The sequence below is a fragment of the Neodiprion fabricii genome, chromosome 7 (assembly GCF_021155785.1).
Source record: "Neodiprion fabricii isolate iyNeoFabr1 chromosome 7, iyNeoFabr1.1, whole genome shotgun sequence".
Taxonomy (NCBI): domain Eukaryota; kingdom Metazoa; phylum Arthropoda; class Insecta; order Hymenoptera; family Diprionidae; genus Neodiprion; species Neodiprion fabricii.
The window spans coordinates 12,152,694-12,178,248 of NC_060245.1; the positions used below are offsets into that span (position 1 = coordinate 12,152,694).

Genomic DNA, 25,555 nt, shown 5'->3' on the forward strand with positions numbered 1-25,555 from the left:
GTCGCTTACGAGCTTAAATTTTCTTCCATAGAGATACGTGGAGAAATGTTCAATTGAATCGATTATGGCCAGACACTCTTGTTCCGTAGTTCCGTAGTTCTTTTCAGCGTTAGTAAAGATTCTAGAGTGGTACGCAACCGGTAGATCGTGGCCATCGTGAATTTGCGACAATACTGCGCCGAGTGCAAATTCCGAGGCGTCGGTCGTTAGAATAAATTGTTTAGATAGATCGGGGTATTGTAAGATCGGTTCTCGACAGAGGGCCTTGCGAAGCCTGCGAAAGCTGTTTTTCTGCTCTCGTTCCCATGCGAACGATTTTCCCTTTTTGAGTAAGTCTGATAAGGGCTTGGATATGGCTGCGAAATCCGGAATAAACCGACGGTAATAACCGGCGAGTCCCAGAAATTGCCGCACGTTTTTCTGCGTCCTTGGGTGCGGGAATTTACGCACTACCTCTAACTTCTTCGGGTCCATTCGCAACCCGTCGCGACTAACGATATGCCCGAGATACGCGACTTCGCTACGCAAGAACTCGCATTTATCCGGTTCGAGGACGAGATTAGCTTCCTCGAGACGTTGCATGAGACGCCTGATTTTAGTCTTATGCTCTTCGAGAGTTTCCGCAAATACTACGATATCATCGAGATACACGAACAGTTCTGTCCCTTGCAACCCAATCAGCACCCGATCCATCAGGCGCTGAAAGGTCGCAGGCGCGTTTTTAAGACCTTCGGGCATCCGAGCGTACTCGTAGTGCCCGTTTATTGTGGAAAACGCCGTCTTTGGACCGTCTCTCCGATCCATCGGAATCTGCTGGAAGCCGCTCGCTAGATCGAATGTCGAAAAGTACGTAGCTTTTCCCAGCTGTTCGAGTATTTCTATCATATTCGGGAGGGGGTACGCGTCGGAAATCGTCTTCTCGTTCAATTTACGGAAATCGATGACCATGCGCATCCGCGGATTCCCTTGAGAGTCGGGTTTCTTAGGAACTATCCAGACCGGCGAGTTATACGGGGAGCGTGAATGAACAATTATTCCCTCGCTTAGCTTTTTCTCAACTTGCCGCTCTAGTTCCGACCTATATACTACAGGAAATCTGTATTGTTTTGCGTTTACCGGGAGCTCGTCCACCGTCGGAATCCGATGGCGAACTTGATCCGTGCATCGCAATCTATCGCCTGGTAGCTTATACATGTGAGGGTATTCCTCAATGAGACTTATAACATGTGCGCGCTCTACCTCATTGAGCCTGTCTAATCGCAATGATTTAACTATAGCTTCTACTCGATCCGTCGGCGGAGTAGTTTCTACACCGCTACCGTCGGAGCTTTCGTCGCTCCAATAGCCGTTCTCCCGATAGTGCTCGAAATCCTCGAGTTCCTGAGGCTCGATTTCTAATTCGACGTCGTCGAATAGCGTGTTTATTGCTAAGACGTAGCACGATCCTCCCGTAGGAGCAACGATACCTTCTCCGATAAACACACCAGGTTGTGTTTCGATTCGCGGTAAATATCCCTCCTTTAGATTCGCGTTCTTTAAAGGGATGCTTATTTGCTCACTCGTACGCGCGCGCAGTTTGTAACTTCGTTTCTCTGGAGCGATTTTCACCGCTAACACGCGCCTTGTGGGTTCTGCGTCGGAAGGAGGTAGTCCTATGAAACGCTTAGGTCGGATGGGATCGCTTGAAGTAACTAAAGTATTATGGTGAAACGATATTTCGGCTTTTTCCGCGAAAAAGTAAGGTTTACCGATTAACGCGTCGCATCTCAGCGGCAGGTTTCGTAAGACGTAGAACTTAGCTGGTTTTTCAGAGATGTGGAGGACAACTGAGCCGAGTGTCGGAATATCCGATTCCTCTAATCCTGTTACCCATATTTTATCGTCAGTGTTTATAATTACGTCTGGATCGAGGGCATTTAATTTAATTAAGCTGGCTGATGAACCCGTGTCAAGAAAGAATTTTCCCTTCTTGTTACGAAGTTCGGGAGCACTTAGTTCGACTACTGGGCTCTCCTGGTCGGTGGGGGTCCAGAGAACGAGACATCGTTCTCCAGGAACCTCACTGACTGTTGGTGTTCTCGGGGTCGACTCGATTCGCTCACTCCGCTCGGGCCCGCAGGGGAATTTGCCCGGCGAGCCCCGGGGCAGTTTAAAGGCTCTCTTTGCGGGGAACGTCCCCGAGATGACTGTTGCATTAACGGGCAGCACGGGCAACACCTGGTTTGTTTGCAGCAATGTGTATATCCGCAGGGTGTTAACGGACTAGTATATGGCCCTCCCGTAGCAGTCTCGCGGTTATTAGACGTTTGCGTGGGTTTGGAGAAAAACCCGGTTGCCGGTTGTGGTGACTGGCTTCGATAAGTAGACACCGGTCTACCTTCCCGAGCCGTCGGCGACGGAGTTCGGGAGTTATAGCGAGCGTAAAGGACACGCGCCATTTCCTCCTGGTTCGACTCAATTCCTTTCCATTGACTGCTTCGAAGCGCTAGCCTTTCGGCTATTTGGAAGGCTACTTCGAGACTTTCCGGCTCTCGCAAGTCTACCGCGGCTCCGATATGGGTAGGCAACCCTTTTACGAATGAACCTAGCGCGATCCGATGTAGCGGGTCCCGGTTCAATTCTGGCGGTTCGACGCCAAAATATGACTTGTACGCGCTTCTTCCGCCGCTTAGCAAAATTCGGACTTTGTCGTAAAATTGCCCGATGGTTTGATCGCGTTTCATCCGGACCGTCATCAGCGCCTCTGTATAGTAATCGTAGGTGTGTCCGCGGGCGAGTCGATTTTTCAACAGTTTCACTAACCCGGCCATGCTCTCGATCTTTTCGCCGTAGATACAGTTTCGCGCGTCCCCGCGTAATCGCGATATTACTGCGCCGAGGTACTGCGGTTCTGCCGCGGCTGGCACGAACATGGACGCGTTTTGGATGTCTTGCAAAAAATCTCGCAACGGCATATTCGTCCCGTCAAATTCGGGAATGTTCGCGAAATTATTTTGAATAGTCAAATTTTCCACCATAGTGGAGACACTGGCGACCAGGTCGGCCGTCACATCGGCGGCGTCTCTGGCCTGAGCGTGATTTGGCATGTTGATAAGTCCGGGGGTTGGGAAGGATATCGAAAGGATAAGCGATTCTATTACGTATAGTTCGACTCCCTCTTTTGTTAAAGATAACAAAAAAATTCGAAAAATTTTTGATTTTAAATTTTCACAAAAATTGAATCCTCGATTCCAATTCCCAAGGAAAATCACCTCCTTAAATCCCACTTCTGACACCAGTTTAGTCTGTCACGTGCGGAGCGGTCTCGCACGCGACGACTTACCCTCTTGGTTATTAATGAGGTTTATTATTTAATTATTGGCGGATTCGGGGGTGAACGTCCTCTACAGGGCGTTCCGTGGGAAATGGTTTGGAGGATTTCAATTATTGTGTGCGAATGTTTCGAATGGAAGCAAGTAAAGATTTTTAATGGGTAACTTGAAGCAACGATAATAAGACAAGGAAGCTTACAATATTTCTTACGCTACTCACGTTCTCGCTCTTTCGTGATCTCTCTGACTGGATTCGGCTTCGGCCTCTCAGGTGCCGAAGCTTGCACCTTCACTCACTCACTTACTGGCTACACTGCTCTATAGAGTTCGTGGCTTATACAATTGCGCTTATCACTAGCTTCAAAGACTGACGCCGCGACGCGAGATGCTCCGGAATACCGCTTGTAGATTTAGAGGTGTTCTCGCTCTAATCGTCGGTGATTCTAAGTCTGATACTCTTCACACAGCAGCTCTGAAGGAGCCTGGGTTCCGTAGATGTCGTTCTTAGCTGTCTCTAACGGGGACTGACTTCGCTCGCTCGTCCGACACCCCTTGGAACGTCGGACGGCGAGCGAGCTTTTTGCTGAGTTTGCAATTTTAAACAAAGGCTCGCCTCGCAACGGTCATCCTCGGAGCGCGTGATTTCGCGCTCGCCTCATCCCGGTGTTGATTACACCCGGGATCCGGCGGGCGCGAAGACGCTGACGTTGCTGGCTGTCCAGCTACGCCGTTGCCCTTGGCTATACCACGAACTGATTATGAGACATTTTATATGGTCAACTAAAACTATGCTTCCTTGTCTTTATGATGATAATAATAAAAATGATAGTAAAAAAATGATAAATGTTAAAAAGAAATGTTACAATTTTGGTTAGATGTGCGGCGCTCGTGACACACTCTCCTTTTCCTTTACGATTTGTTACTGATTTAATAAGAGGCAGTGTATCGGCAAAACCTACAACCACAGACCCAAAGTCATCCGTCATAGTAATTTTTTTAACAGAATTATAAGAATCGGAGCATCAAATTTGCAGTTGTGAGCAACTAAAACCACCGGATGCTTCAGTTTCGTCAGAAAGTTACGAAAAGCATCCAAAGCTAATCTCAGTGGAATTGATGGTACTCTAGTACCATTGAGCATCAATTCACCTCTAACATTTGTTAAACCATTTGCCTCAGATGCTTGTGCAGCAATTTTTTGAGTAGGGTTGACATAAACTGAAAATTTGGATTTATTGTATTGAGCCGCAATTTGAAGAATATCAGATTGTTTTGAAAAGCTTGATGTTTCCAAATCAAAAAATACTGCAATAGGTTCTGAAATTTGTGTTCCATTATCATCAGCTTCATTGATCTCTTCATTTATACCCTCTGTATTAAGAATAGAGTCGTGAGCAACATTTGTTGAAAGTAATCCCATATGAGATTCATACTGGATACCTTCCATATCTTCTTTCTTCTTGCGCAGATTAGTACGCTGTTCTTTTAAAAACAAACGCCTTTTTTAAACTCTGGACGTTTTGTTCTTAAATATCGTCTTTTTGCTTCTTTTTCTTTTCTGTCCACGTATTTAGTCGTGTGAAAGACAGGAGATGAAAGTCTTTTCGTTGCAGCTTCTTGAAGGTATCTTTCTCCGAGATTTTTCTCACCAATAGCGCAGGCAAACCGAAAATCTCCAGACGCCGTCTGAGAGTAGCTTAGGGTAATGGCTTGTCATAGTAGCATTCAGACTTTCGTTTGCTTGGCTAGATGCACCAGCAGCAAACTGATCCGCGTCATCTGCCAATTTCCCGAATATATGTTTTAAATCTTTGTATAAATCAGGGCTCTGGAAATCTCCTTTAATAACTTTATGGTCATAAGTTAAAGGATTCTTCACATATCTACACCAATGGCCACAATTATTATGGTTGTTAAAGGCATGGTCAGGAGTATTTCTTAAAGCATCAGCTACTTCTTTGGTATTTCCTGCATTTTGAGAAATTGCATATGTGAAACACCGATGCAGATATGATATTGAGTCACTTTTCATTTCCTTGTGAGCTTTGGCATATTTATAAAGTGTGTTTGAAACACCGCGACTAGTGTGATTTTTGTCCGAGAACTTAATCACTTGTGATTGGCTTGCAGCACGGACAACAGCAATCGTTGAGCTGTCGTCATCTCCAATTAAAATTCCAACTTCAATATTATGCTCTTTAAAAATTTCACTACTGGAAGTCATACTTGCAGCAGCAAAAGGTTCCATAGCTTTTGCACTTCCAACGAAGTTTAGCCTACAATCGTGGTCTGATTTGGGATGACCTAGGGCACACATTCTACAACCACGATTCGTTGTTAAATAATTTATGGCTTTACCAGTTTCTCTACCCAAGAATGCTGCATATCCATTCATACTATCGTATGTTCTTCCACTTCTTTATGTACTGTAATCCATATCATACAACGCAGCAACACGTATAGAACCATTGTAAGTTTCTTTGGAATTTGAGAAATGACTTGACTCAGAATGATCACTTCTTATATTTTGATTAATCATCTCAGGCTCAATTATCCCCATCGTTGTCTCAAAATTTGTGGATGTATCAGCTGGTGTTATCGCAGTCTCTGACAATCCTGTATTTCACTCTGGTAATATAAAATTAAACGGTGCACTTTCTGGTCTGCAATAACAGTAGAAAGAAAAGAAAAGTTACGGGATGGAAACAGGAAAAAGTTGAATTAGATAAATATTAATAGATAAAAAATTTGTTGGAGGTAATTGATTCTTTTATTCAGTCGTTGTAAAAATTTAGAATACAAAAAAATTATGTAAAAAGTGTAAAATTATTATAAAAATGTTTTAATGATGGATTTCATTAAATTAATTTCATTAACACCAAGTAAAAAAGAATGTTTTACTTCCTTTTCATTAATTTTGAGTATAATATTTACAAATTATGACGGTATTGAATTCATAACTTCGATTTAAATCCTTATTTACAATTTTAAAATCTAATAATTCTCACTGTACAATTTTGCAACATGACAATACTTTAAAATCCTCGATCATCTAAGTATTGACTGTACAATCGATTACCAATTTTTTACAACATAAAAACATCTAAACTGACAATGCTTACAATGACTGTTGAATCCTATCAGAATTTTCAATCGTCATTTTACGTTCAACTTCAGCCCATTTATGACAACTTTCTTTAGCCACTTCTTCAACAGCTGTTCCCATTTCATTTTCATGTGTCTTGAAAGTTTTGGAATCAATTAAAGGTATATTAGCAGAGGCGAACATTTTATTGAGATGAGTTGCTCCAATCCCAGAGTGAAGTGCGCCTGAAAAAATATTATACATAAATACTCTTTATACATTAAATACTCTTTAATTTTATTCATTCAACTATATAAAATTTACAAACCTATTGCAATCTTGGAATTTACATCGAAACGTTGCCTTTTAGTCGTTGCATCTGGATGTTGCTTGTCAGTAGTAACTTCGTTTAAAATATTGCAAGCTGTACACAATACATGCCAAGTCGAACCCAAGCCACGTCGTTCTTCTCTTTTAAGATTTTCTTCCAAATCCAGCAATGCCTTGCAATGTACGCATTTTAGTTGTTTTAGGAAATGACAAACTTCTATTATTCTCCTTCCTGGTACAATGTCAGACAACTGAGAGGTTAGATCGCATGTTTTCTTTCTTTTCTGTCCGTTCTTGAATTGAGAAATACGTAGGTTGTAAATTTTTTCGTTCACTCGCTTCCCTTTCCAATAATAACGCTTTTCTCCGTCACTCATTTTTTATTTATTCTTCGAAAATTTTATTTGTGTAAATATCACTGTCTGAATAGCATCACATGTTACCATACACACAGACACATCACCAACACGAATAGAACAGTCGACGCATGCGCAACCGCGGTAAAATTTGCTGCGTTGACAAACTTTTTAAAACATATTTAAAATTAAAAAACTTATTATTTCATTTGAATTAAAAATAAATTATCAATTATTTTACAATAATAAAGTCAGTTAATTCATAAAATATTATTTTGGTAAGCTAAATGTAATTAAATCACGAGTTAAAGCTTGCTACGTTTTGTGAAAGTACAGTCTCGAGCAAAATTAATCCTTCTCTAATCACGTAATGTGGTTTAGCTATATATATGTATTGAGAGATAAAATGCAGTGAACGGACTGTACGTCCCAAACCTCCTTAAGCCCTACGATCTCTCAGCAAGTAGGTATACGTTGTGAAATCGCTCCTCGTTGTTTCGTGTAGTAATGTCGAAACATCATTCCAAGCGTTACGTACTTGGCGGGCACATTTTTGTTAAAAATCAATTACGAATGCTATAGCGATGGAGTAATCATGGAGTTTAATCCATCGTATTAATTCGCGGAATAATGATGTGAGAATATAAATTGAACATGTTTTCACGGCGCGGGATAGTATTTATTTAATCACGTAGAATAAAAACTCGATGCTGTATGGAAACACTGCACTTGATTGAATACATTACGTGGCACAAGCAACCAAAGCTTTAATATGTCCAATTTACCTGCCAATATCTTGTCCTTGCTAGCGAGCTAAAAAATATTTTAATTTTCATCAACCATGTTCGAAGATGCATATAATAACGTAATAAAGGCTGATCTAAGAATTGCATCCAGAGGAATTAATGGGTTCGCCGTGCGTAATGAGCACACGTCGTGTCGAAGAAATCTCACAGCAAAGAATATGTGTGCAAAAAAGCGAATATATTTGGAATCAAAGAGCTTCTGTTAGAGTCTGGAAATTGACTATTATTATAGTAATATTCGCTGACGCTATAACGCAGCAACCTCATTCATTTGTAGACAAATGATTAAACAATTGATGACCTGGATGACTGAATATTATATCTGCATCAGCCGTGCCAAGGTGTATAAGGAGTGTAAACATAACTTCGTTGCAAAAAGTATACATTTTCTGAAAATCGTTGCGTGCGAGTGTACATACGCACTGGCGCCCTGCACCCCATCACTCCCGTGCACTTGCATGCAACGGTATTTGGACTGCAATCTACAACGAATGATTTTGAATAAATGAATGAAACACACATGTGCATTCCAAAATTGAAATTATACGATTATATTACTGTTCAAAGCTAACTGGTCAATAGACTGAATCTCACGAAGTCTTCAATTCTATAAAATATGCAATTCAACTGCAGGTGGCAGAAAAAAAGTAACAAATGTGATACGTTAGTAACGTTAAGCAATCTGTCATCAACCAGTCATTCCGATGCACAATTCCTTTTGTTAAAAAATTCAGTCCATTGATAGATGGTAACAGATAGCCTTAGAAACGGAATTGTTACACAGGATCACACACGTCATGAACGAGTATGAACGTTTCGATAAAAAATATAAAGCAAATGTGCCCGCCAAGTACGTGGCGCTTGGAATGATGTTTCGATATCACTACACGAAACAGCGAAGTCCGACTTCACGACGTATACCTACTTGCTGGGAGATCGTAGGGCTTGGGGTTCTTTCCTGATTTCACGACAGAGGCGAATTTCTTTACATTTCGGAGGTTTGTGCCTATGATAAAATTTCTGGAAGCTATGTTTTTACCTGACGTCACGATCACTATACTGTTAGCCTTCCCAAAAGAGTACATTACACGTTACGGTGCCCCTCGAGCAATACGTATGGACCGAGGACAGAACTTCACGAGCACACTCATGAAACAAATGTGTAAGTTTTGCAAGGTTAGGTAATTTCGACACATAGCTTACCACCCACGGTCGAACTGATCACTCGAATGTAATCACCTTGTCCGTCTTAAACACGTCACACAATAAACGAATGCTGGTGAAAAATGGAATGATTGTATCTGCTTTTCCTTTTTTTGCTCCAAAACCACGGAGCACTCAGGCACTAAGTTTACCCCTTCTTTAGCTGTTTTCTGGTTTTTAAACCACCCTTCCGAACCCTGCCAGCGCAGATACCCGTTCCTACGATTACTTGCTGCAAAATTTAATCGCTAATTTATACACAGGAGAACACATCGCGACTAACCTCAAACAAGCAAAACATCGTTTCAAGACGTATCACCATAGGAATGTCAATAGCAAAAATTTCAAAGCAGGTAGAAAAGTCTATCTACTAAATGTAACCTCATTCAAATTTTACGATAAATATCAAGGAGTGTGTACAATTAAATGTATAATTGAAGATTTTGAAGCTGAAATTGTCATAACCCTCCATGAAACTTAAATCGTTCATGTGAATAAATTCAAATCGGCACAAGAAGAGAGTAACTAAAATTAGATATCATTGAAAAATAACAACCGTATATTATCAATTCATCTGCGTCACGCGCAACTCCGAACCCCTACTCATCATGCCACCCCCCTCCCCTCAGAAATTAAACTCTTTATCGATGATCTGTCTGCTCGCACTTTGTTGTTGCTCCGAGCCTAATGGAAATTTCAAATGGCGGAATCACGAATTTCTAAGCCGTGAGAGCCCTGCGCAAACTGTCCCTTGATCACGGTTCTTAACGCCAGCTTCTACTCTTTCCATCGATGTCATAAGCTTTCCACTATATCAGTAATCAGCTATATTTTATTATGCTTGTGTGTCAAATATTCTTTCAATGCTCGATTTTGCAGTAGTAATCTGCAGCCATAATACGAATATCTGCACATTATAACGCTATTATATAAAGACTTTATACTGTGCCTTCATAATCATTCCCCATTATACTATGTGACGTTTACGGGTTTTCAATGCAGAATGCGTTGGTAAACACCGTTTCCGTGAGTTTCCTGTCCTTATCTTATTATCAACTGAGAATGAGTCAAATTAAATTTATTTCAAAGGAACTCTGTTTGGATTCGGACAGAAGTGTGTTAGTTCCCTGTTTTAATGTCCTGTATTCTATCTCATCTGGTTGACGCGAAACTCTCGTCCGTTGCAATGATTGCATTCAGGTTTTCGGTTTGTAACGATTTTAGTTTTTTCTACAATCTACGCAATAAAATCAAAAAAAGACATAAACACATAAGATCAGACACCAAGAGAAATTGAATTTTTTGTATAATTTTTGGAACTTCGATTTTTTCTTGTATTTCTCCACTCTGTCTCAAATTCGTAATTCTAGAATTACAATATAAAAGGGACACTACTTGTCTCGAGTCTAATAAACTCAGCCTAATAGTTTAAAAAAAAAACCTAATAAATAACAAATAAAACACAGATGCATAAATAATAAGATAAAACGATAAGTGAGGAGAAAATTGTCCGTAAAATAAAATTGAGACAAGAGAGGTTTTTTAGTCGGACATATAGATATGTACAGAAAACGGTGGCGATGTTGAAAATGAACCAAAATGATTGTGATGGAAGTCTTTGTATTCTCAATCATACATTCTGTTAAGATTCCTACCTCGCCAGGATTCACGCTTCAACTCACTATTGTCACACGTCTTATATTCTCAAACTGCGTAGATCTGCTAACTCTTCCTCCCTCTCTTTCTCTTCTCCTATTTTCACTACAAATCGTCACAGGTTCCATCTTAAAAACTGTCGGTGATGCGGGTGGTAACACCGTTGCACTTGGAGCAAATTCAGACTTCTTCCTTCCCCGTCGTGCCTATAGCAAAGTCAGGCCATGAACCGCTCCCGCACTTCTGTCCATTTTAATTCCTCATCTTGCAAACGTTAATAATAGAATACTGAAATGATTTTATTCAAACTTACATGATTGTCTTTGCATATAATTATATATAAAAAAAAAAAAAAAACTGTACTTGTATAAGCTAAGCCAGTTGTGAGAACCGTATCATCATTTCTTTTCACATAATTTTTTTTCAATATCTTCATGCAATTACCAAAAACTACTGCATCTGAACTACATGTTATACGAATGGACAGATATTGTCATCAACGTATTAATGCCTATAACATCTAATTTAAAATATAATCAATTATACGCTTAACTCACTACATACATAATGCAATTCCATAATCAGTTACGTATCCACAATGTTCTGTCATATGTGTACCACGTTTATGAGATAGTGTTTTCAAAACTGTATTGACAATGTATTGGAAATGCAAACTAACCCGCTGAAACACGCATTAACGTCTAGGCGACAAATTTTCGCGACTCATTTCATTGTAAAATTTTGTGAGTGAGTCAGTATATTTCCTCAACTTTCCGCCTCCTTTTAAACATTCGATTCTGTACCCTCACCGAACGTTCTTCCTCAAGGAAGGACGTGTTGCGTCGACCAGAGCTCAGATTCCTTTCGTACAATCCTATAGTCACTTCACACCCTGCATCGTCTCTTTTTCTTTGCCTAGCTGCCTTGAATTCCGCTCCCAGTTATCAGGTTGATCTTTACACTGCAACTAGGAAATCCTGACTAGCAAACTCCATTACATTAACTACTATTATATCTAATTGACTTGATCATTGATAATCAACGAACTATAACATTTGAATCTTCTACCGCTATTAGAACCGACCCTTTACTCCTTCTATCATTTCCCGCATTGAAAGTAGTGGCTCTCATATTCTTTGACCAAATGTTGTCTATATTTGCAAACTCTTTCACATTCCATACAGCACCATTATAGTCTTCATCCTGTTCTTCTATTTCCGATCAGCCTCACGCTACTCGTTATCAGCTTTACTTCGCTTTCGCTAATTTTATTCCGCACTGTTCTGGATTATCGGACCTCACCTACACTTATACTCCATCTCGCTAGTTACATTTATTCAAACTTCAATCAAATATACGTTCAATAGATCTCTCATCAAGATTACTTTTAAACATTTCCAACAACGTAACTTACATTCCATCGTTCAAATAAGAAACGATCGACTCCATTTTCAACATTCAAACAGTCTTTTTCATTCAACTACACAATTGAATTTCTCACTATTTTAAAAAAGCATCTATTCATTCAATCATAAACCTTCTTTGTATCAATTCTCACGCTTTCTTGCATTCCCTGACTATAGAGCAGCAAGGAGATCGGACTCAAAGGTACATAAAGATGGAAATAGGATAATTTATCCAAAAAAATTGAATTTTTTTCTAATCAATGCGTTATGTATTAGTAGCATAGCAAGGCCGGTTCTGGATACAAAGACCTTCTTTACCGACCAAGCCGCCTATTGCATCCCAGACGCAAACTCTTGATGGTTACGCCCACTCTAGTAAGACAAAACGTGCTCTGCCATACTGACCTGAGGTCAAAAACGTGCAACCTTAACAACAGTTGTATCGGTTGACGGTAAAAATCGCACTGCTTTACCAACAATTTTTTTAGGTCAGAGGTCAAAATCGTGCTATTATACCGACAATCTTACCGACCGAAGGTTAAAGTCTTCATGTAGTGCTCGTCTGCAAACGGTGGAGGGCGCAGCGGAGGCAAGAACTTTCTTACCGTCCCGCGTTCTTTTCCCACGATAGGACTGCTAATGTGTAACATGACCCACTTCAAATTCCTTTCCCACGGTAGGACTGCTGATGTGTAACATCAACCACCCTACATCCTTTTTCCACGTTCTCAACCACGTGACATTCCAAAATTATTGCTTCTGACAATTGTTATTTACCAATGTGGATGTCGATACGTTATCATCAACGTGACATTCTTTTTGGCTTGTAACTATAATGAGAACTCTAAGATGAATTTTGAACGGATTCACCAAAGTCAGAGTACGAGGTCGACCGATTGCTGCGGTAGTATACATTCAGAGCCAAGGATCTATGATGTTGGGTCACTATCGCTCCAAGAATGCAAAACACAGCTCGCGCATATACAAACATACGTACATCTGCCCTATAAAAAGGACGCTCATCACTGCAAACGATCATTCAGTATCAACTTGTCACGTACATGTGAGGAAAAAGCTCAAAATAAAATCCACGGAGTGTTTGAGATTAATCGATATTACGGAATTGGCGAACAAAATCTTAGACAAATCATCATCAACAGCAGAGATTCAGAAATGAATGAAATTCGGAAGTCAAAATATTTGGCCTCTCAACAAAATTATGTGAAAGGCTTCATCGATTGGAGAAAAAATCAGAATTATCAGATTGGTTGGACTCTTGAAAGCGCTCGCGGAAAAATTCAAACGTCTTTAGAAGACGGGTGGAGGTAGGCGGAAAGTAAAAAGAAGCGACCGAGTTCACTGGGAAGATTTGAAATCAGCTTTTGAGGGGAGAACTGGATACATAGTCAATTGAGGCATAAGGATGTTGAGAGATTTTTAGAACACGCAGAGGTACTAGCTGTGACAAGACTAAAAAACGCTTTGAAGAAAGACAGGAGCTTGAAAGCCAACGTTATCCTGGCTTGTAAATTTGACGTTGGGAAAGATGATCACACGGTAGAAGAGATCAAATTTTTTAATACGAGAAATGAAATCACCCTCCAGGCAACGGATATTAACGAATGGTTCATCGAAAACGTAACAGAGCGTTTGTTAAAAAAGGTGGAAGATTTCCAGGAAGAGGATTCAGGCTGGTCGCTGACTGAAATAATCAATTTGACTGTGAATATCAACAAGTACGTGCCACTACGAGGCGGCGTGTTCACATACACCCCGTTACCTCAGCATATCAGTGATAAGAAGGCTGTCGTCAACATCCGCAACAGCGACTCATATTGCTTTCTATGGTCGGTCACCGCAGCCCTCTTTCCAGCCATCAACAATCCCAGCGTCATAACTTCATATCCACATTTCAGCTCAGTGCTACAATACAAAGATTTGCATTTTACAATGTCTTTAGACCAGATTTCAAAATTTGAGAAACTTAACAAACTTTCAATCAACATTTTTTGTATAGATTGTACGTACAAACAAAAGCGCAGTGAAATTGTACCCATTAATTTCAGCCGAAACAAGTCTGATAAACCTGTAATCCATCTTTTAGTAATATAGACTGAAAACGACGATGACGATGACGATGATGATGATGGTATGAAAAATATAAAAAAAAAATGTAACACATCATTTTACATTGATTTAAAATTTGTCGAGATTAACAAGTTCCCAAATTTCCGAACGCTCACATCAGACGTAGTTGTGCGATGGGTGTCTATCACACTTTCAATCTGAAAAGTGTTTGTTCAAGCATAATGTAAATTACATGAATTTGAACAAAACCAAAGTTATTTCACCAGCAGAAGAGGAAAAAATTCTAAAATTTGTAAATTTCAAACATGAAGAACACGTTTCGTTGTGCGTTCACGCAGATCTAGAATTTTTACTGCAGCCTACTCTTAAAAGTTTTGGGAAAAATAGAACAATCTATCAGAAGCATCTTCCGTATAGTATAGCTCACCATCTACATTGTGCGTTCAACAAATTAATTTCAAAATTCAAAATCAATCACGGAGAGACTTGCATTCAATGGTTTGTGAATGAGTTAGAGGAATCGGCACATTCGTTAGGAGCTTATTCAAAAACTCATGTATTGATAAAACCGATTAATTTCAATCGGATCATCGAATTTCGTTTAACACCAGTGTGTCACATTTGTAAAAGACGGTTTACACTCACGGACGCAAAACATCGTGATCACTGTCATTCCATAGGAAAGTAAAGTGGTGCTGCTCATCGAGGCTGCAATCTGAATTACCAAAATTCGCACACTATCCCAGTAATATTCCACAATCTGTCGGGTTACGATTTGCATTTTCTGATCAAAGCACTGGCTACATCGTTTGAGGGCATAATTGAGCTTCTACCCGTAAACAAAAATAAGTACATTTCTTTTATAAAATATGTCTAGGGGACAGATATCAAGTTTAGATTCGTAGATTCGTACCGTTTCATGCTAAGTAGTCTTGAGAAATTAGCAACGTATCTCGGTGATGACCAGAAATCAATCACACGAAAATTTTATCGTAGCTCAGATAAATTTCAGTTATTGACCAGAAAAGGAGTGTTTCCGTACGAATACATTGACAGTTGGGAGGAGCTCGAGGACAAACGCTTACCATCCAAACAACAATTTTACTCAAAATTAAATGATCGGGATATGTCAGACGACGACTATGCACATGCATGTGAAGTTTGGCAAACTTTTAACGTTTAAACTTTGAGAGAGTATTCGGACTTGTATTTACAGACGGACGTGTTTTTACTAGCCGACGTTTTTCAAAACTTTCGACAGAGCTGTTGGACAACGTACAACCTGGACCCGTTACATTATTACACCGCGACCGGTCTGTCGTTTGATGCGATGTTAAAGTGTACCGACATCGAACTCGAGCTTCTCACCGACATAGATATGGTTACGTTCATCAAAAAAGGTATCCGTGGTGGTGTGTCACAGTTCTCAAACAGATACGCAAAGGCTAACAACAAGTACATGGGAGAGGAATTCGATCCTGAGGTCGAAGAATCTTATCTCATGTACTTTGACGTTAATAATTTGTACGGTACTGCTATGAGCTTTGCTCTGCCATACAGTTCCTTCGAATGGTTATCAGACTTCGGACAATGCGACTTTCTTACCATCTCGGACGATGCGGAGTTTCGTTATATACTGGAGGTAGATTTCGAATATCCTGAGTAACTGCATGAAATTCATAAGGATTTACCATTGTGTCCGGAGCACTATGTACCTCCGATTTCGAACAATAAACAGCCAAAATTGACATCCACGTTATTTTCCCAGAAAAACTACGTTGTTCACTGTGGCGTTCTGAAACAATGCTTACAATTAGGTCTAACGTTGGCTCAAATTCACAGACTTCTTGAATTCAGATAAACCACGTGGTTAAAAAAATACATAGATTTAAATACCGATTCAAGCAAAAAAAGGTACAATAAATTCGAGAAAAATTTTCACAAACTGATAAACAACGCAGTTTTTGGCAAAACAATGGAAAATCTCAGGAAGCATGAAGATGTCAGGCTGATCACGAAAAGGGATGGAAGATAGGGTGCTAGAGCTATTATGGCCATGGCTAATTTTCACAGCTGCACCGTTTTCGACAAAGATACAATTATCGTCGGAATGAGTAAGATGGAAGTCAGGTTGAATGAACCATTGTATGCAGGCTCCTCCATCCTGGATCTGTCTGAAACATGTATCTACGATTTTTATTATAATTATATTTTGCTCCGGAAGTTTGTCAAACTTGATTACGGGAAGCTTAGTAGGTTGTTTATCAAACCGCATCTCGGACATGAATGATCGGATTTGCTACAAATATCCCGTTCTACAGCACTTTTCTTCAGTCAACGCACAAATATGATCGCGTACAGAGGTAAACGGAGCAGCAGGCGGCAACATCGTGGCAAGGGTCTGGTGAGTAAAATCATCAACCGCCTTTCAGTCAAATTGCATGTACCTGGTTATCAGTACTGTGGGCCTGGTACAGAATTAACGAAGAAATTCGCGGGGTGTGATCCGGGAATCAATCTTCTCGACACTGCTTGCAAGGACCACGACATTGCTTACTCGCAGAATCGTGAAAATCTTGAAGTTAGTAAAGAGGCTGCTAAGGTGTTGGCTGAGAAAGCTTGGAAACAGGTTTTCGCAAAGGACGCAAATTTGGGAGAGAAAGCAGCGGCTTGGGCAACAGCTGATACTGTAGAAGTAAGATCAAAACTTGGAGTGGGAATATGAAAATCAAAAAATGTGACCTTGAGAAAAATTATAATTGCTGCAGAACGTTCTCTGGTTTCAAGCAATGATGCAAAATTCACTTTCGAATCTGCGCTAAAGGAAGCCGAAAACGCCACTAAAAAAGCTGGTGGTGAATGTCAAGTGCGAACATTTCGCGTCCTACCAGTACCTTCAAAAGTCGGTGGTTTTTTACCGTTTCTGATTCCTATTTTCGCTGGACTTGGTGTTACTAGCGCGTTAGCCGGTGGTGCAGCAGGTATGGCAAAAGCTGTGAACGATGCAAATGCTGCTAAACGAGAACTGGAACAGAGCAAACGACACAACAAAACTATAAAGGCTATCGCTTTGGGCAAAGGGCTTCATATGAAACCGTGCAAAACAGGTCTTGGTCTCCATCTTCCGAAAAACTAGATGCGATGCCACCACGTCAAGCGTCGACTGATTGGGACCTGTTAAAACATGCAAAAATCATTGAGGTTCCGCATTTCCGCGGTGTTTTTATGCGAAACGAGATGCCCAAAAACGGTTCACGAGAGAACGAGTCAGCTATAATTAACCTTAACGACAAAGACGGTCGGGGAAAAACACTGGGTTGCTTACAAGAAACGCGACAATAATATCGATTACTTCAATAGTTTCGGCAACCTTCAACCACCTTCAGACCTCTAAAAATACCTCGGCGTTGGTAGTGTTAAATACAATGATGAAAGGTACCAGGATCATGATACGTTTGAATGCGGACATTTGTGTCTGGAATTTCTGAGTGATGAGCTATATGTATAAACATGGTGCGTAATTCATCAAAGTCAGTATATCACTCGCAATCATGGATGATTCGTCAACGTTAACGATTTCGGGAACCTCTTCGATTCTCGAGGCACAATATTTCCCACCGATCAAACCTGCTCGTGATGAAAGTTGGCTTGGCTTAGTAGAATTTTTAACCTTTCATTTGGTTCCCAACGTTGATGTTGGTCGCAATCAAATTTACGTAGCTGATGAAGTGATCACCGTACCTACCGGCAGCTACAAGATTGAGGACATAGAGAAGTATCTTCGAAACGTGCTCAGAAATACAGATATTAGGCTCAGCAACAAACCCAACAATAATACATCACGCAGCGAAATCACATGCAACCACACGGTCAACTTTGAGCCAAATGATTCGATTGCTCAACTCTTAGGATTCACACCACGTGTATCGGAGGTTGATGAAACTCACGAATCAGACGTGCCTGTAACTATACTCAAGGTCAACGCGTTGCGAGGTAAATGCAGCATTACAACGGGCGCTCACGTCAATGGACTTGAAGTACACATTATTCACGAGTTTTTTCCGACTGTCGCACCACGATATAAGATCGTGGAAATACCGTCGCACGGCATTTACCTTTCGATCACCGTGAGGACCATAGATCACGTTCAGCTCCGGTTAGTAGATCAAGACGGAGACCTAGTCGATTTTTGTGGAGAAGTTATTACTGCAAGACTACATATAAAATCGCAATGAACGATGGGAATTATATATAACAGACTGTCGAAGAGTAGGTGTATCAGTAAGTCGACATGCCCCGATCAAGTCAGTCATCGATCGGTTTTCGAACCGTTAACACCTCAAAACCTGGAGTTCTTCATAGCTCTGGGTCCGAAACTGACACCTTTCGGAAGAGAAATTTTCGACAACTCACAATCCGATTTAGCTATTTTATCATCTGCTACGTACCAGAGAGGAAAAAATCTGAAACATTAAATCACCGGACGTCTTTGACGAATCCGTTGCGCATTACGAAATTCACGGTCACAAACCTCGTCAACTTCCAACAACAGCGATGAAATTCGGATCACCGTTCAGTATCAGGATTCATGCATATTACCCAGCAAAAGTTCGGTACATATCCATGGAGGAATCCTCAAACCCGATGGTACAGCTACTGTGAACACACAGCTCGTAACTAACGCGATTTGTCATATGTTCGAAGAAATTTGTTACTAAATTATTGCAGTTGAGATTGATAAAAGTAAGTACGTTGGCTTGACAAGTCTCATGAAGGGTTACGCTTCCCTGCACCTTGGTCAGACTTGGCTGATGGAGAACGCTGGATGGCTTCATGTAAAAGAGAAGAAAAAATTAACCGATGCCGAGGGTGATTTTGACGTCCTGATACCTCTCAGCATGATATTGGGTCTCGCCGAAGACTACCGCAAGATCGTTGTCAACGCTAAACATGAGTTGATTTCGACGAGATCAAAAACTGACGTCAACGCAATCATGCAGACTCAGCAGGAGGAATTCAAAATCACGATCAATGGATTGGAATAATTATTACCGTATTTGAAACTTGCGGATCCGAAAAAAGTTGACCTACTAAATTTTATTCAGAAAGATTCGCCCATTTCGATGAGCTTCCGCAGTTGGGAATTGTACGAATATCCCTGACTTCTCACAATATCGAAACACGTTTGGACTGTGAAAACTTCCACGCAGCTTCAGAAATTTCTGTACGTCATTTTGGATTCCTAAACAAGTCGAAAGAACATGACCGGGAAGAACGCAAGTCATTTCAATCATTGCAATATCACAGACGTCAAGCTATTTCAAAACTCTTGATCTTATCCGTTTCTAAACAAGTCGAAAGAACAAGACCGGGAAGAACGCAAGTCATTCCGATCGTTGCAATATCACAGACGTCAAGCTATTTCAAAACTCTTAATCTTATCCGTACGATAACCTGAACCTCAACATGAGTGACAATCAGTACGCGCTGCTGTACGAGATGTACGCAAACTTCCGAGCTACCTACTACGACAAGAACCCTCAGCCGTTGTTGAGAAAGAGTGGATTCATTGGAGACGTCCCCTTATTCGTTATCTACTGTTTAAAAAAAACGAATCTTTGAAGTACGGACCTGTCGACATCCGTCTTGAATTTGAAGCTGAAGCCAACTTTTCCGCTAAAACATTGGCATACTGCTTAATTGTTCACGATCGCATTGTCGAATACAACCCACTCAGTGGTGGGGTGAGAAAGTTGGTATAAAAGCTGATCCGTTTCCACCATCCCGCACAATTCAAAGATGGAGTTGATCGTTAACATACAAGGCTTTCGTAGACCTTTCAACAATACCTTTACATTGAAATAATTGGCTTCAATTTCAATCCACCCGGCAGCATCTCCATCAATGTATGTCTTCAAGCCACCGTACGAATGGGATTGTCTGGACGTCATATACAAAAGCCAAAATTCTTAGTTGGAACAAGATTCTTACGATTCACCTTGGACCTGTAAAATCATACCGTTCGAGAAAGTTGAGTGGACCATTCAAGACAGGCTGTGCAAAGCTGGAACCGTGTACGTAAAAGGAGAAGAAAAACGAGATTGGTCGCTTAAAATTGTCCCCAAAGTTCAAATCATCGATTTGCTGGACTTCGGCTATCCGTCTCTTCAAACCTTGCAAAAAACTTCAGCTGTGGCTCTAAGATGTGATGCGCATACAATACACAACGCAATCTGTGCAGCACAAAACGTTTTGTTACTTCAAAATTGGCTACAAAATCATCATACTGTTAGGATGGTGACCGTGTACGATTTGTGTTACTGCGCAGAAGCATCCACAAGAACGGTCCCGCATTCCTGGCGAATACATCATCCTGGTTACGATACTGTTGAATAAAATTATTGTAGTGTCGTTGTGAAGTAATTGTCAACTGTAATATAAAAATTGTACTCAATAAAACTGTTTTCAAAAAAATATTCACGAAGTAATTCTACACGTTTACCTGAGCTCTTAGGGAGTATTTTTTTCCAATGCAAAGCTAATGTAAGATTCAGTCTTGCTCACCATCCTTGACTAAGCTGAACCTCAACCGAGTTATGTTTTGCATTCTTGGAGCGATAGTAACCCAACACCGCAGATCCTTGGCTCTGAATATATACTACTGCAGCTATCGGTCGACCTTGCACTCTGGCCTTGACTAAACCCGTTTAAAATCCATCATAGAGTTCACTTGACAGTAACAAGCCAAAAAGAATTTCACGTGTATGATAACGTATCGACATCCACATTGGTAAAAACAATTCGCAGAACCAATAATTCTGCAATGTCACGTGGTTGGAAACGTGGGAAAAGAATGTGAGGTGATTGATGTTACACATCAGCAGTTTCACCGCGGGAACAGAATTCGAAGTGGTTGATGTTACACATCAGCAGTTTCACTGTAGGAAAAGAATGTGGGGTGGTTGACGTTACACATCAACAGTCCTATCGTGGGAAAAGAATGCGGGACGGTCAAAAAGTTCACGCCCCTTGCTGCGCCCTCTACTGTTGGCAGGTGAGCACTTGATAGAGACTTTGACCTTCCGTCGGTAAGGTTGTCGGCAAAGCAGCACGATATTGACCTTTGACCGATAAGAATTGTTGGTGAAGCAGTGCGATTTTTACCGTCGACCGGTACAACTGTCGGTAAGGTTGCACGTATTTCACCTCAGGTCGGTACAGCAGAGCAGGTTTTATCTTACGAGAGTGGGGTAACCTTCAAGGGTTTCCGTCTGGGATGCGATAGGCGGCTTGGTCGGTGAAGAAAATGTTCATACTCAGAACCCGCCTTGGTATACTACTTGTATCACGTGTCGCCTCACGACATCCGCATCTTTTTGCTACTCGCCTACTCTTTCATGTTCCTTATATTGATCTCACAGTCTTTCTCTTGTCTTTCTATCGTCATCTAGCCTTACACCACTTGCTATCGCCTCAGTCGGCTAATTCAATTCACTACTATTGCAGATCTTCACAGCTGTCCTATATCCGTACTTCAATTTCCAAACTTACTTTAATCCCAACGTCCTAAAACAACTCTAATTCTATTACCCGATAGAATAACGTCCAAACAATTTTCAACCAACTGCACCCTAATTCAAATAATCAACGTCAAGTTTCTCTCTAAATATTTATTCTATTGTATATTTCTCATCTCCTTTACGTAAGTTAATTATACCTTTTTTTAGTTTTAATAAAGCATTTATACAACTAAAAATATACCTTTTAGACCTTGTTATCATTCCTTTCATCAATTTCGGATTGAGGACAGTGACGAAATCGGACTGGAATCTATTTGAACAACATATTGGGTCGATATAGACGTAGTTTGACAACCGTCCCTTTATCCCATATCCAATGTTTCAAATGAACAAATAATACAGAAAAATTGGAGGACTAAGAAAAGAAAATTTAATCAAAATCAGCACTGCTAACACAATTACTGCAGAACAGGACTCAATATTCACTGCAAATCGGTCGCGCGCAGGATGAACATGGTTCTACTGTTTTTTTCATCATCTTCACGAGGACCAAACGCACATCTTGGTCTTGTTTGTAAGTTTTCTCTGTAATGTAATTGATCAAATATACTTTCTGCTTTAGACATCATATAATCAAAATTGTTGATTTTTTGTTTCCTGAAGAACCAACCTTTGAGGCCATGACAGCTGGTGTACTTATTTTTTTTTTACGCACTCAATACAAAAAACTCCAAAAAAATCCAATCACCGTACAGGGCACACTGTTGTCCTCAGGGGCATCGGTCCTCGTAGTTCGACAATCAAAACTAAATGGACGCTTCTAGAATAATGTTGACTGCTCAAAGAAGTAGATAGTACTTCTAAATAACCACAGACGTTGTCACAAGGAGCATTCTAGAAATTCTCATCCGTTTTAATTAAGTATAAGCAAGACTGGGGCATTCAATACCCCACGATGCCAGCCAAGGGTTAAACTGTAATTAACTGCTGCTATTTCACCCACAATAGTTTCGGATCAAAAATCACTTCATCACAAAACATTTAAAATATATTCTCTCGTCTTTGAAAACATCCTGCGAAACTCACTTGCATAAGGTGCACACATATGCTAATGTGAAAAAAATTAACGATATTCATATGGTTAACTCTCAAATTATGACCTTCAAATCAACTACTGAGTCGTAATCTCACTGTCATAATTGCGTCATCATAAATTGTGAACGAATTACGCAAAAATATAGTGTTTGCGTGTAATTATTCAATTCTTTCTGTTTTCAGCACCTCGAACGAATTCAAAACGACGGATGGTATTGAGAAGAGATCCTGTAATGGACAAAGGTCACAGAGGTGAGTATTTATTACGTATTTAATTTGTATAATCACTTCGAGATTTCCCAGTAGATGGAAATTCCACAGACTCTAGGTAGTTTTTGTGATGAATTTGTGACCAGAGAAATAGATAAGTAGAAAGTTCGTCGATGATCTTGTTTATTGATTTGAAGACGTTTCGGGCTGGCCCTACCGACCATATGCAGGAAAATTTGACAACCAGTGTATGCATAAGTGTTGTAGCAGTGACATTGTCATTGAAAGTCTTCCTTCCAAAAATATCACTACTACAACACCTATGCTGACACTTGTAACGATTTAATTTTCTCGACAATTTATGTAATAACATACGAAAAAGACATAAACACAGAAACTCAGATGCACAGAGAAATTGAGTTTTTCGCACAACTTTTGATACTTCGACTTCTTTCTTCTACTTCTCCACTCTTTCTTAAATTAGTTATTCTAAGGTTACAGTATAAAAAACACACTACTCGTCGCAGGTCTACCGCACTTAGCCTGAGAATTTGAAAACAACAAAATACAGAATAAATAACGAATAACATGAAGATGTCAAAATAAAAAGATAAAAACTAGGAGTGAGGAGAAAAATATCCGTAAAATAAAATTGAGACGAGAGAGGTGTTGTTAGGGGACATATAAATATGTAGAGAAGACGGCGATGATGATAAAAATGAATCAAATAGATAGTGATTGAAGTCTTTCTATGTTCGGTTGTATATTTAGTTGAAATTTCTACCTGTGAAGCATTTCGCATCAAATCACTATTGTCACACTTCTTTATCTCATCGAGCTACGTAGATCTACTAACTCTTTTGACCCAAGCTCGACTCTCTATCTTCCTCTCTGTCTCCTCTCCTATTTCCAATACAAATCGTCACACACTGATTGTCAAAAATTCCTGAACATGGCCGGCGGGGCCCGGCCGAAACATCGTTAACACAATAAACATGATTACACTTTGACCAGCATCGACGAACTTTCTTCTTATCTGGGTACTTTTATGAATTTTTGGCCAATTTATGGTGTCTCGAAAATTTAGAAGGGGTTTGAAGCAATCTTATAGTAGATTTCTTTTGGAATTCTATAGATTCTCCAAGATTCACTCAAATTTGAAAAACTGTTATACATTTTTTCAAGGCGAGGGGGGGGGGGGGGGGAGGAAACAGTTTCAGAATTCAAACTTTATTCTAAGTGCGGAAAACCATACATAAAATACGGGTTGATTCATTAACGTTCGGTCAACTATGTGAGGTTGACATTTTTATTCGGCTGAAGTTTCGATATGAGATATTCCACACCATCTCACGTAATGGGTAAAGGTCACCGACGCCAATCTTAGTGTCAATTTTTTTCTCAATTCATCTATCGAAAAGAAAGATGACATGTTCGGCCGTTTTTCGATTAGGCCACCTGTGTCGATCTTATGAATTTTCCGATTTTTCAACTTTTTCGAAACAGACTTTTTTCAACTGGCTCTATCTTCAAGAGCTTTCAGTCTTTTCAAAAGATGATACAAATATAAAATGTGTCAATAAGTCCGAGCTTTCTGAAAAAAATTTTTGAAAATTTCTCCAACCTCACAATTCTAAAATTTTTTCGAAAAAAAAATCAAAATTTTTTGAATTGTAACACCTTCGATTTTCCTGAAAGTTTTTACTTGCATTCAACCAGTTACAATCAAGTTTTTTTCCAAAGCAAATTATGGACTTCCGATTCGTTCGGGAGTTACACTATCATAAGTATCGAAAAAGCAAAAAAATTAACAGAAATCAATCTTAGTGTTTTTTAATGATTCTTGAATCCCTCAAGAATCCCTTGAAGGATTCTTGTGAAATTCAATCTCAATCATCCTTGTCCTCTAATCTATTTGTGTAAATAAATTCAGCTCGATAGCTTCAAATTTACGTAATTCAGAGCAATCAATTCGATTTTTCAAAATTTCGTAAAATCGAAACATTTCAAGGGATTCCTGTCAAATTCAATATCAATAGACCCCGTGCGCTACCCAATGTGTAAAAAAAAAATTGTAACTATAGCTTGAAATTTACGGAAGTTAGAGAGCGTAGAACCAGTTTTGTCACATACACACACACACACACACACACACACACACACACACACAACACATACAGACGAAAATTTAAAAAAATTTGTTTTTCGACGTTTTAAGACATTTTGAACACATGGGCATGAAAATCTCAAAAACAAAAAAATTTCCACGGAAACAAAAAAAAAAAACCCATACAGCGACTCTACGCACACGCTCCGACGAGCAAAGTGCTATAGTTATTAACTGAGAGGCGTATTTTATCGCGATCTTGAGTTCCGAACGATTGCTACGCAGCTCGTTTTTCTAATTGTCCAATAGTCGGTAATGCCAACGCTGACGTATCAACTGAGTAGATGTCGAAAATGTTTTGTTTCAACTCAGAGTAAACGTT

The 25,555-nt window shown here is 40.0% G+C and overlaps 1 protein-coding gene across 1 annotated transcript in view; it reads left to right on the forward strand.

The window, feature by feature from the left end:
- The window catches only part of LOC124186843 (regulating synaptic membrane exocytosis protein 1), a 1,552,625-nt gene that overhangs the window by 1,181,594 nt on the left and 345,476 nt on the right, over window positions 1-25,555 (forward strand). Inside the window, exon 11 of the mRNA XM_046578894.1 lies at window positions 23,040-23,108. Within this exon, the coding sequence (XP_046434850.1) occupies window positions 23,040-23,108 (69 nt within the window). The remainder of the gene's footprint in view (window positions 1-23,039; window positions 23,109-25,555) is intronic.